Consider the following 13,605-nt stretch of genomic DNA (forward strand, 5'->3'; position numbering starts at 1 on the left):
AATCTGGCAGCTGGTTCTGGGCCCTCTCTATGGCAGCTAAGAGTGTAACGATAGGCTGAGATCGCAATACTTGACCATTCCAGCTGCCTGCTGCTTGTTATGGTCTGTCCCTGGAAGATGGTTTTAAGTAGAAGCCCTCAACTCAGGAACTAGTTACCACCCCTCGGTCCATCAGGGCCATCACTGTGTTCCTCTCCCAGGGCGCACCCCAGGCCTGGGATGGGGCTTCTGCACTCATCCCTCTAAATAGCAGCGGCAGCCCTGGGGAAGCGGCGGGGCTACAGTGGCTATTTAAAAGACAGGGCCAGCAGAGGCAACTGGAGCCCTGGGCCCTTTAAATAGCTCCTGGAGCCCCCTGCTAACCCTGGGCTTTGGGGGCTATTGAAAGGGCCTGCAGCTCCCCTGCTTCTACTGCCCAGGCCCTGTAAATAGCCGCGGGAGCCCTGGAGTAGTGGCGGTGGGGCTCCGGCAGCTATTTAAAGGGCCGGAGCGGTAGAAGCAGCAGGAGCCCTGGACTTTTTAAATAGCCCCCAGTGCCCTGCAGCCCTACCCCAGGACTCCAGCAGTGGGGCTCTGGTGGCAATCTAAAGGGCCTGGGGCTCCCAGCAGGCCCCAGGCCCTTTAAATTGCCCCCTGGGGAAGCCGGGCTGCCCTGGTATGGCAAACCGGCTCTTGCCGGTACGCCGTACCGGCTTACTTTCACCTCTGGTTACAACACATTGAAAGAGGCTCTTTTAGGATAGTGAGGTCCACGGTGCCAGGACAGGTGGACCTCTGCACCCTGGCTACACTGATGACTGGGAGCCGCTGGAGGTAAGTCCATGCCCCAATCCCCTGCCCTAGTCCTGAGCCCCCCCAAACCCTTCATCCCCAGCCCCACCCCAGAGCTTGCACCCCCAGCCCAGAGCTCTGACCCCCTCCTGCACCCCAACCTCCTGCCCCAGCCCAGAGCCCCCTCCCACACCCCAAACCCCTCATTCCCAGCCCCACCCTACAGCCCTCACTCCAACCCTCAGCCCCAGCCCTGACCCCCTCCCACACCCCAAACCCCTCATCCCCAGCTCCGTTGGGTCACGGGCAACAATTTTCTTCAACTGGATCCCCAGAAAAAAAAAGTTTGAAAACCATGGTCCTAGAGTGATTCACTGGCTGGTGAACTATCTAGTGGCTGGGCATGGCATACCAGGCTCCCCTCCTCCGGTGCCACAGCTAAACACCATTTAGGCCTGCTGGGGATCCACTTCTTGTGTTTTGGCCCTCCAGCCAGGTCACGTTATGTCCCATCCCTTCCAGGGTATCAGCATCCCAAACAAACAGAGCCTCAGACACTGGTCATCAATATGTTGTCTTCTGCCCCTCAAGGGCTCCCTTTCTGTCCCACTTTTCCCTCAGAGCTGTGGCCCCAGGGCTTCTCCCTGAAGCCTCACAACCAAACTCAAACCCGAATCAAAACACAAAAGCAACTTCTGCCCCTTCCCTTTTAATCCTTCTTGGATCCTCCCCAGCTCTCTGCAGAACACTGAATCTCAGGGTTACCTGCCTGAAGTTTTGCCCCTAATTTAGAGCCTATCACAAGAGACAACTCCACTCCTGTAGCTTCTCTGTGGTTTTCTTTCTAGAGAAGGAGGAACACTAGACCATTTCTCTCCTGGCCTCTCACCTCAGCTCCTCCCCAGTTGGGTCTGATAATGAATAGAATCCACACACCCTCCAGGTGTCACCTGGCAAACTAATTGGGCCTTCCAGCTCCTCTTAACCCTTTGAGTACCAGTGCAGGGTTTATGCACCCATCACACGTGGGTTACAACAGGACACACTCAGCAGCTCCCAGGAGCAGACCTAGATGGCAGGGGAGGGAGCTCACGCATGTCCCTTGGGAGCAGAGCCAATATTTGGTCCCATGAAGGAGAATCTCAAGGGCTTTATCCTAAAGAACCCTGGGACAGTCCCTACCGTAGACTGGTCACTGGTGCTGAAAGGAACAAGCGGCTGGGGTCCCCCTTTCTGCAGCAGGATCCGAGGGCTTTCGCTCTGTCCCACACACTGTTAAATGACTCCGTTAAGAGTGAGGTGTGCCCCACCGGATTGCTGTGCTGAGCCTCCGTGCGATCCTCACAACGGCCCTGTGCTCTGTGGTAGGTAGATCACTGTGGTCAGGAGGGAGGGAGTGATGGGGGAGCCCCAGAATGCTAAGGGTGGCCCTGCTAGTTGGAATGTTCCGGCCTCTCAGTGGGTGGGAACGAACCAGCTGCTGCTGGTGCAGGCTGTGTAACAGGTGCTCTCCTTGGGGCTGCTCCTGCAGCAGCTCCTGAAAAGAGAATTCCTGCCCTGGTAGGAGCACACACACTTCCTTCACACAGGCCAACTGTCCAGCTGCTCCAGCAGTGCAGGGAGGTGGGTCCGAGCTGCTGATGCACTGAGACACCCCAGCAGTCCCTGCCTCCTCAGCTCTAGCCTGGAAGCTGAAGAGTCTGTACTGCAGAGGGAGCCTGAAGATCTGTTCCCCATGTGAATCCCCACAGTCACCCAGGGGAGACACACTTCTTCCCATCTCCACCAGCTTAGGAGACTTGCTCCCCCACCAGCTAGGGGAGACAGGATTTCCTGGGCATCAGAGGCTGGGGACTCAGAAGGTAGCCTGCTCAGGCCCCGGATGCCCTCGACTAAAAGCATGCCCAGCACTTGAGCCAGAATGATCCTTTATTTTACTTTGAGGAACAACGCAGTAAGAAAGAACAAAAATAAAGTCTCAATGAGAGAGTGAGCACACGGTGTGTATGTCTTTTGTAACAATCTGCATCACTGAGAACAAAATAGCAGCTGTCTCTGCAGCAAGAAGGGGGACTTCCCTCCACTGAAAAGTGAAGTACATGTGAAACAAATTGCAACGGACACAAGCTGCATGCAATACGTCATACTTACTGGATCTCCAGTCCGATATGGATCTCAGCCCCCCAATCCGAGGTAGCTTGACAGTGTACCAAACCCTATTCTCCACATGACTCACCCCGGCCTGGGATGGAAAGTCTCAGACTCCCAGCCACGAGGGAAAGTCTAGCTCACGGAGACGGACCCAGGTGAGCTCAGATCAGGCTAGTGTGCTAAAAACAGTGTACTCAGGGTGATGTGAGCGGTAAGAGGGGCTAGCCACCCTGAGTATTGTAACATCCCCATGGCACGTACTTGGGGCAGCTAGCCTCTCCCATTGCTTGTGCCGCTGTGGCTACTCTCTATTTTAGCACAATAGCTGGATCAGAGCTAGCACGGGTAGGTCTCCTTGTCTTGTGCTGGGAATTACCCTAAGGCTGGAAGGAGAGTGAAATCTAACCCAGGGGAGAAAATCCATGCAGGACAATGGGCCAGGGCTAGGTGTGCTGGGGCGGCCATTGAGAGAGCAGCAGTGATAGAGTGGAATGAGCCACAATGAGAGATGTTGGCTGCACCTATGGGAGTACTTTAGAGAGCAGTAGAGGGGATGAAGTATGGTAGCACAGGTAGGATAGGCAGCAGCACCACCCCCAGTGACTGGACAGAGCTGATCTTTAGAAGACACCTGGCTAGCTTTACCACGCCACAGAACAGTTAGTAGGGGCCTTTTGAGAGACTCCACTTTCTGAAACATAACTTAAATCAGTAAATGTCACAAATACATTTACTCTCTTAAGTTCCAATTCAGCAAAGCATTTAAGCATGTGCTTAACTTTAAACACAAGAGTTGTCCCTATTGTGGAGAAGCCTGTATTCTAAGTCAAGTATCAGAGGGGTAGGCGTGTTAGTCTGGATCTGTAAAAAGCAACAAAGAATCCTGTGGCACCTTATAGACTAACAGACGTATTGGAGCGTAAGTTTTTGTGGGTGAATACCCACTTTGTCAGATGCATAATTTGACACCATCAGCTCAGGATTAAACAAAGACTGTGAATGGCTAGCCAACTACAAAAGCAGTTTCTCCTCCCTTGGTGGTCACACCTCAACTGCTAGAAGAGGGCCTCATCCTCCCTGATTGAACTAGCCTTGTTATCTCCAGACTGATTCTGGCCTGCATATTTATACCTGCCTCTGGAAATTTCCATTACATGCGTCTGACAAAGTGGGTATCCACCCACGAAAGCGTATGCTCCAATACATCTGTTAGTCTATAAGGTGCCACAGGACTCTTTGTTGCTTATTCTAAGTCAGTATTTCTCAGCCTTTCCAGGTTGGCAAGTCCTTATTTGAAGTTAAAAATGTTCACAACTTCCTTATGTTTATGGTAAAGATTACTTGATCGTGTAGGATAAGGATACGCGGGGACTCATGGGTTGCCAGGTGTCCAGTTTTCAACCAAACATCCAGTCGAAATCTCTTCCCCAGCCCAATGAAAATGAGTGAGTGAGGGAGGGTGGGGGTGAATGAGTGACAGTGTGTGTGGGGGTGATGGAGTGAGCGGGGCGAGGCCTCAGAGAAGGGACGGGGCAGGAGCGGGGCAAGAGTGTTCGGTTTTGTTAGGTCAGAAAGTTGGCAACCCTAGGCCCGCAGAGGAGGAGCAAGATTCTCTTTGCTTTATAATACAATGTTCAATGCCTTGTGACCCCACTGGTTGCATTTTGTGACACCCTCCTCCCTGGGGTCATGACCCATCATTTAAGAAACACTGCTTTAAGTTGTTCAAGGTAACAGGTTCCATAACATAGCCTGTTACAGGCAAATGTTTGTGAAATTAAGCAACAACTAGAGACCAACAGACTAGTACAAACAGAATTCAGTTAAAACAGCAGTAATAATGGGTCTTCCAAGGCTCCTGGCAAAGTTGAAGCTAAACAAATTCAGACTGGAAATAAGGCATAAATACTGACAGCAATTAACCACTAGAACAATTTACTGTCGTGGATTCTCCATCACTGACAATTTTTAAATCAAGACTGGATTTTTTTCCTGAAAGCTCTGCTCTGGGAATTACTTTGGGGAAGTTCTAGGCCTGCGTTACAGAGGAGGTCAGACTAGATGATCACAATGGTCCTTTCTGGCCTTGGAATCTACGAAAGTCAGGGGTTGGAATGATAATGACCTAAACAACTATAGAAATGGGAGGGAAAGTTTGTAGTTGAAATAACAGAAATGTGTTGATTGGTTAATTCTAATGGAATGAGGCTGCTGCCCCGTCTTGGGCATTGTTGGTCTTGGGGTCCCTAAAATGGGAACAGGAGGATGGGTGGACTGGAAGGAGCAAACTTTACCATGGCTGCCACCCCATCCATCTCCTAGGACCCCAAGATCCACCATCAGGGCTTCATTATCCTGGTCCTAAAAGGCCTCTTGACCAGACTAGGCCAGAGAGAGGGATCCAAATGACATCACCACCTACACCAGTTTTGACTAAATCCAGAACTACACCTGGAATGTGAGCCTTGGGTTCCTGCCGTCACCCACTCCCTACTGTGTCATTGTCTTTCTCCTTCTGCCTTTGTCTAATAAGACTTTGGCTGAGTGAGCCAAGACAACTCCATCTTTTGCAACACTGCTGTAAGCCTGTGGGCATAAAGACAGCTAAAAGCAATGCTTTAAACAGCCCGACTCTGGTACAAGTTTGCCAGGTCTTGGAGCTGCTGACGAGACCATGTGCTGGGCCTGTGTTTCTCCAGCAGCAAGGCTGCAAGTGAAAATCAGCACCAGACACAGAAGCTGCCTTTTCTCTCTCTCTCATCGATGTTCTTTTCTCTCCCCTTTTGTGCTTCATCTTAAAAAGAGACAGGATTGGACTCCAACAACAGCTCTAGCCCATCTAAACTAGCCTTTTCTCTTTCCCTGCCAAAAGGATAGTTAATACAATCTTTAATAACACTGAAAAGGCTGCCAAGCATGGGTTTCTCCCAATAAAAACTCTATCTAGTTAAAGGGAAAGGGAAAAAAGGGGTATTGTTACAACAAAAATCTTACTTAAGAATTTATATTTCAAATGCTTTAACAGTTTTTCCTTCTTTGTCTGGGTCTTTAATAGAAGGTTTAAAATATTTTAAATGGTGGTTATTACACTGGGAGCTGCCTTGCCGGCAATAACTTGACACAAAATCCCGGACCACGCTGAACTGTTTAATGTTGGAACAGTGAACTCAGATTTCGTTAACATCTTACCCCTTGTTGAGCTCAAGACACATCCTTTACCAACACAAGATCAAATTGACTTCAGCGGGGCTACTCACATGATTTAAACTTAAGCACATGTTTAGGTGCTTTCTGATTTGGGGCCATCGCATGTAGTTCCCAACTATTTGAGAGCACTGCTTTATGCATTCTGGGGGCAGGAGGCTCATTCATATTTCATGCATTTACAGTTTTCAAATGATTATCCTTTTTTTTATTAAGGAAACTTTTTATTGCAAAACTTTACTTTTTTCTTTTTAAACTGAGGGCACAACAGTCATCTGTGCACAATGCTTTGGACTGCCAGTTTTAGGCTAAAACTCAATCCCAATAAAAAGCCTTCAAAACAAAACTTCAAGAATATAATTACATGAGATATAAGCTCCCCCAAAACCTGTATTTTCACTTTTTGCAATAATTAAACCTAGGCAGAAAAAATCCCCTTCACCTTCCTTTTTTGGATCTAATTGCCAGGATTATGGGACTTTTGTGGGGACCAGTATTTGAAACAATTCTAATAAAACCAGATTTTTAAAACCCTTAATGAGGCAGAATTTCCTTAGACATAAATACTGACAAAATAATAATAATTAATAATAAAGACATGCAAACTAGACACCTTTGGTACAAATCCAAGCTAAGGATAGTGTCTAATTTTTCATATCATCCCATGAATGTCTTGATACTGGTGCATCATGGATATTACAAGCTATACGGTATAGTAGTTGCTAGGATATTTTGTTCATGCAAATTCTAGGAGGTTTACGGTAACAACTGTGTCTCCTAGGAGTTCTGTACAATAAAAGACAAGAGTTCTACAAACAGCAGCGTGTGATGTGGCTACTTCATCCATCGCAGGGTTCAGCCAGTTTCTTAGTGTTATTTTTATAATGTCACAGGATGGAAGTGGACGATTAGAAAGCAGGTTATGTTTCTCTGCTTTTCCCACTGCCCAGCTCAGTGCCCTGTTTGCTGAATTGGATCTGAAACAATGAAAGAGACCTCAAAGGACCAGGAGAGCCTGGAATACAGGCTGGACTGTGCTCCTGATCTGCGGTGTGAGAAGAAAACAGATTTAGTGCCTGTTTGCCAAATTTGTGAGACATGTGTCTTGGCTTGGAGGGTCTTCTCTACCAAAGAGTGGTTCCTGCGGGCCAGCGAAGTTTCCCAAAGGAAGTTCCTGGTGGGGATCGTGAAGCGATTCAACAGCCTGGATTTGCTAAACTATGCTGAGAAAGTCCTGCAGACCTCCCACGGGAAGGATTTCACTTTCAGCCGGTCCCGAATCACCCCCAGCCTCAAAGAAGACATGACCACGTCCACTTCTGACCGGGCTTTGAATATAGTAACTCTAGAGAAAGCCATGTTGGAGACCTGGAAGTGGTTCAAAAACTGTTCCTACTGGACTAAAGCAAACTACACTCTGCTCTTGCTTCAGATGTGTAACCCTAAGTTACTGTTTATAGCTGCTAACCTGGTCAGAGTCCTCCTGGTCAGAGAGCAGAGTGCCAGCTCAAAAAGAGAAACAGGTAAACAGAGTGACATGCTGGGTGGCGGGAGAGACTGACCCCTGGCTTTCAGGATTAACCAAGGAGAGAGGATAAAGTCAAAGGGCCAGATTCTGATTCCCTACCACTGCGTGATACTTTACTGTACAAATAACTGCATCGGGCCAGATCTTCAGCAGGAGTAAATCAGTGTAGTTCCATTGTCTGCCACTTTACACCAGCTGAGAATATGATCCACTGAATTCAGAGACCACTTGCAGAGTATGGTACTAACTCACTATGAGTAATGGTGGCAAAACCTGTCCTAAAGCTGCTATTCACTTACCTGTGTTCTTAAAAACCAGTTATAAGTAGTACCTAGGGGTGCAAATGCTCTTACTAGAGTTAAGTACAAGTTTGGAAACATAATGACCATAGGACAGATTTTCAAATAGGGTTTTATTTTACTTTTCAATGAGCATAGGTAAGAGGGAAGAAAGTAAAGGATATGAGAACCATAAAAATAATGCACAATATCCACAAATACCTGGCCAGATCCTCCCTTATCTGTTGTAAATTGGTGCAGCTGCATTGACTCCAGTGGAGCTCCCTGGATTTACACCAGCTGGTTATCTGGCCCATGAACTTTAATTTAGATAGAACAGGAGCTCTAGCAGCAAACTTTGCTACATCCAGTGAAATCAGATCTACTCTTGAGTTTTACTGGTGTGTTTGTTTCCCTTCTGCTGCCTTTTCTAGTTCATATTAGTGATATTGAAAGGACAATTGCTTTCACTTATTATCACTTTATTTGGGACTGGAAGGCAATGAGGTTTTCCAGGATTCCCCCCACTGTTTGAATCCCTTCCTTTGCTTTCCTATTCTCCATGCCCCGCATCACGGAGAGATGACCTTTTCTCTGGCACATCATTGCTTTTGCAATTATTAACATTTCGTTGAATCTGGTTATTAAGAGACTTAGGGTACGTCTACAGAGAAAAAAAATAAAAATAAAATAAAAATCCCATGGCAGCAAGTCTCAGAGCCCAGGTCAACTGACTTGGACTCATGCTATGGGACTAAAACCAGCAGTGTAGGTGTTCCCACTCGGGCTGGAGCCCAGGTGCTCTGTGCATTTCATCGAGGCTATGACAGCTTAGCCCTGGGACTTGTTTGTGATCCTGCCTCTTCAGGAAACAAGCTGTTTGCACAGAGTGGTTCTTTTCAGCATGTGAGAAGCAGGGACAGAGGTACCAGGCCGCTTGGGAATATATGCACCTGCATCAAATGAAACTACCAGAGACTCAGGGGAGCTTGGATTGTTGCAGTTTGACTGAATTATTTTCTTGTCCCAATACCAAAAGCTTGTGTTTCTCCTGATAATGCTCCCTCCACACACTCACTCCAGGCACAGGATTTGTTACATCAGGTCAGATGAAGTGGGGGTGAGTAACACTAGCATATAGCAGCTGAGGGTCTGGTTCAGTGGCTTCAAATATGGAATCTTTCAGCTAGGAGTGGGCAATATTGATGCTTCAGAGGGAGGAGGAAAGAAACCCATAATGCACCTTGCCAATTGTGATGTGCGGTACATGGGGGTCGGATTCCTTCCTGTCCCCCTGCAGTGATCAGCTAGCCCCCTGATGCTTGAGCTCTGACTATCCTCCCCTTAGGCATGCTTGTCATCTTAGATGGTGAAGTGACTGGGCCAGCAACGCAAGGCATCATTGCTGAAGAGCAAAGCACAATTGATTGTAGATATTGTTCATAGCTGTATTTATATCACAAGCCTTCTGGTTAACCCTTATATCCCTAAGAACTTTCCCCTCCCTGATCCTTCCTGTCTCCAAGCACAGGGAGCGATTGGTGATGGGCGGTAGCAGAGCAGAAGCTGAAGGAGGAGAAAGGCAACCCTGGCAGTGGGCAGACAGAGCCAGATGGGATTCAGACCTGGCAGGAGTCCTGACCCAGGTTTACTTCTAGCAAACAACCAGGACTCCCTCACATAGCCAGCCCGTAGAAACTGGATGGGGTATATATGTGTGGGAACACGGTAACTGTCTGCAAGAGATGAACACCCAGGGAAGAGAGGAATTGTATAGGGCGGTCTGGAATGAGTACAACTAGCAATAATGGGGTGAAATAATTTTCTAATATGAGGTCTACTGTGCAAAAGACTTCCAAGCGAAATGGTGGAGACATAAATGCTCAAGTCCTTAAAATCACCTAGACAAAACCCTGAAGGAACCAATCCTACACTAGCCAAGGGGAATGGGGCAGATAACCTAACAGGTCCCTTTCATCTCTACCTCTGTGACCCATGATTTAGCTCTGTTTGATTTGATTGCTCCTATGTTTGCGCAATTCTTTCAGAGGATGAGGAAGACAAAATCACGGTGGTCTTCACTGAGACCCAAAGCAGCTTCAAGCTAGAGGAACACACGAAATCCAGCTCCCAGGTGCAATTGCGACCCACATCTCAATCCTTCCTGACATCTTCCACAGCCCTAGAAAGTGGGGTCTCATCAGAAGGAACCAGCCAGTTTAGTGATATAGGTACTGTAACAAAAGGAGCTAATGTGGGGTGTTATCTCAGATACTTCAAAGCCCAAGAGTGGACAGGGTGGGTTGTTCTTCATGACGTACCTTCAGCTACCATAGAACTCAGAGTGCTGAAAATATCCTGGGGAGCTGTGGGGTAATGAGAAATTAGGGGGAGCAGGTTTGGTAGTTAATAACAACTGATATTATGATTATACCCCAAGGCTCAGGCACTCCTGGGAGTCCTTAACATGCTATTGATTCTGCTGCCCCAGGCATAGGTGTCCAAGGGCAGATACCGTGCTTCTGGCCCAGAGACCTGGCACACATGCATTATGAGAGAGCTGCATCAGTGGATGATGATATATCCTCCATGTCTTCAATCGACCCAGCCTCCGCCGTTATCCCTGCAGCTTTCCAGTCAGCCTCCAATGTCAACAAGTATAAGGACTTCATCCGCTGCCTGCCGACCCATCTGTCCAAGTACATCCTGGGTATGGCCCCTCTTTCTTCCCAAGCACAGCTGCCCCATGGGCACATCAATGCTATATGACCATAGCTTGGGGTTAACCAGCTTCTCCTTGTAATTCCTCAGGGTTTCTGGATACAAAGAGCCTGAACAGGTGCACTTCTGTGAACCAGCACTGGGCTTTCCTGGCCAAACAGGTCAAGCAGGAACATCTGTCGCATAGCCTAGTCCTGGAAGAGATTGTGTACTTGCAGGTACTGTGCCTTGGCTTTTGCCTCTCATTCGGCCATCCTGGCTCTTACAGTATAGCTCCTTTTCCCCTCAAGCTCCTAGCAAATAGATGGGAGGGTCCAACGTGCCTTAGAGCCCTGGGGATGTTCCTCCCAGTTTCACCCTGTTGTAGTCTTCCTTCTTCCTCACCCTCCAGAGCCAGGCTAGGTTAGAGTCATCATCACACCTTCAGAAGTGGAAAAGCCTTTACTCATTCTTTGAGAGTCTGCTACTTCTGAGCAGGGGCTTATCAGCAAGATTGATACCAAAGATTTTGGTCACAGATGAGAGCATAACCATGTGCTGGATTTTAGGGCCCTGTAAGGGGATGCAGAGCTGTTCTACTGACTCTCTGAGGCAACCCAGACCAGGTGGGTCTAATTAGATCCACTCAGGAACATAAGAGTGCTGAGAGCCTCTTTGTGGAAAGAGAAAGCTAGAGGCATGTTGTAATGCTCCCTCGCTCTCCCGGTCAGAGGGAGGCCACTCAGGCTAGTCCTCTGGAGGCAGGACCAGAGTGTCTAAAACAGGCAAAAGCGCCAGTAGGGCTGCGCAGTAAATAGTCAATATCAGGCTGTAGCCTGGACTGGGGTAGCTCAAGTGGTCAGCCCTTAACTACAGTCTATCAGGGCTGGCTGGGGCCTGGGCAGAGCTCAGGCAGCCAGCAAACACTCAGTCTCTAAGGGGGTGGCTTTGCCCTGGGCAGAGCTCAGGCAGCCAGCAAACAGTCTCTAAGGTGAGTGGTAAGGGAGCTCCTGTCTTGGACTATAGCCTCCTTGCACCATGTAGAGGGTCAGCCACCCAGGGTAGGGTGGCAGAGGGACATGGGCCCACCCTACTCCACTGCATCCCAGCCCAGGGCCCTGACAGGGGCAGGATTGGCTGCCCGTGTCAGCAGGGATCCAGCCGCAACATGCTGACTGAACCATGCCGGGCTCTGCAGCCGACTGCTCTGTGGCTGCCCCTGGGCTACTTCCTGCCTCCCCAGGGTTTGGTACCTGCAGCCTTCAGGCCTCTTCCAGCTCTTCGGGGTAAACGGCAGCAGGTACTCCGGGCTAGTCGTCATCCACACCTGGGGATCGGGAACAGCCAGGTGCAGGTTCCTCTCGGGGCCTCTGGAGAACAGGCCGAGCATTCTCCTCCGTTGCAGGCTCTCCCCCAACTGAGCTGCAGGGCCGGCCTTTTATACTTCCGGCCACGCCCTGGTACTTCTGGCGAGGGGGGCGGAGAAATCTAGGCTCCACCCCCCCAAGGGGCATATAAGGCTCCCTTGCTCAGAGGGAGGCCACTCTACCTCACTACACATGTACAGACGGTCCTGAAGGAGAAAGCCCTAAAAAACAGAAATAGGGGCTAATGGCTTATATCTGTAAGTGCAGTCCTGCCACAGGGCTTAAGTTAAGAATAGAGGCAGATCCCAGGAAAGGATAACCTTTAGGATTATACTCCATGGTGCATGTTGTGTGAGGGAGATTAGCATGGAAACCCACTCCCTTCACACTGACACCCAAGCTAGGCTTGATGAAAAGTTCATTTATATGTTCATTTATACGGTGAGTATTAGGTGAGCCCAAGCTGATACAGATACAGTTTGGGGCTCTGCCCCCTTAGTGAGTTTGGTTGGGAGCCCTACATACCTTTATGGGTTTGACTCCAAATTTTGCCTGAACAGGGCAGCCTGGGATGAGATTTACTTAGGGATGTAGGATCTGTTTGACCCCCAAAGCAAGGAAGTGGGAACTGAAAATATACACATGAATTCCAGGAACAAAGAATCACTCAGTGTGTCTTCCTGGCTGTGATCACGCCCCCACCATCTGCACCGATCAGAGGGAATCAGAGCAGGAACCAGACAGGCAGGCAACCCCTTCTACATGGGTTTGGAAACATACTGCTGTCCCACACATCACATACGCTCCCACCACCAGGGCCTGGTGTGGGGTGGGTCTCTATCCTCTCAGTCTAGAAGGACTGAACAGCAGACTTCAGCACCACTGCCTAACAATCTGGAGAAGACGGTGTTCTGTGATGCTAGGCATACTTTCCCCGAATCCCCTCCTCTCCTTTCTCAGTCTCAGACCTCTGCTTGGCGGCTGATGATGGTAGTTTTCACCTTGCTCCTCCCTAGGACAGAACACCTGTGAGTATCCTAGTCTGCTGACCAATTTATTCTCTAGGGAGTTGACATCAGCCTACAAGCCATTATCAATAGATCTTCATGATGATGTGGGATCAGTGCTTAATTTGTAATGAAAGAGGTTCAAGCAATTTTTTTACATTCGTAACTGATGCAGCAAGGCCAGAGGTGTCAGGGCTGCGAACTGCCAAGGCCAGAGGTGCCTGGTACAAATTAAGCACTGTGTGAGATACCTGGAATATATGTTGGCCACGAGCAGCTAACTATATGGCATTATTTGATCAGTGACTGGCCAATGCTTTATTAAAGTCTCCAGCAAACATCTTGCCAAGCTGCAATAGCAATTGTCCTCTTGTGTGAGCTGACTTTAGTTTTGTTAATGTGAATGGCCCTGTAACAGTGTTCACTCACTACAAGAGCACCTCCTCCTGGCCAGGCATGGCATAGCAGCTTTCTTCCCATATGGTGCCCTCTGCCAATGGGCACTCTGTTGCTGCAGTGGTTTCTCCTCCCTTAATTCACAGTGCTCCACCTTCATGACTCAGCCCTCCGTCTAGGTCACTATATGGTATCAAAGTCTC

General features: G+C 48.8%; 1 protein-coding gene across 1 annotated transcript in view; it reads left to right on the forward strand.

The window, feature by feature from the left end:
- The first annotated feature begins 6,916 nt into the window (after positions 1-6,916).
- Positions 6,917-13,605, forward strand: part of FBXW10B (F-box and WD repeat domain containing 10B) — a 28,415-nt gene continuing 21,726 nt past the window's right edge. Inside the window, exons 1-4 of the mRNA XM_024101666.3 lie at positions 6,917-7,649; positions 9,981-10,163; positions 10,424-10,642; positions 10,744-10,871. Of these exons, the coding sequence (XP_023957434.2) occupies positions 7,112-7,649; positions 9,981-10,163; positions 10,424-10,642; positions 10,744-10,871 (1,068 nt within the window). The 5' untranslated portion in view covers positions 6,917-7,111. The remainder of the gene's footprint in view (positions 7,650-9,980; positions 10,164-10,423; positions 10,643-10,743; positions 10,872-13,605) is intronic.

Source organism: Chrysemys picta, chromosome 12 (genome assembly GCF_011386835.1).
Source record: "Chrysemys picta bellii isolate R12L10 chromosome 12, ASM1138683v2, whole genome shotgun sequence".
In the NCBI taxonomy this organism is placed as follows: Eukaryota; Metazoa; Chordata; order Testudines; family Emydidae; genus Chrysemys; species Chrysemys picta.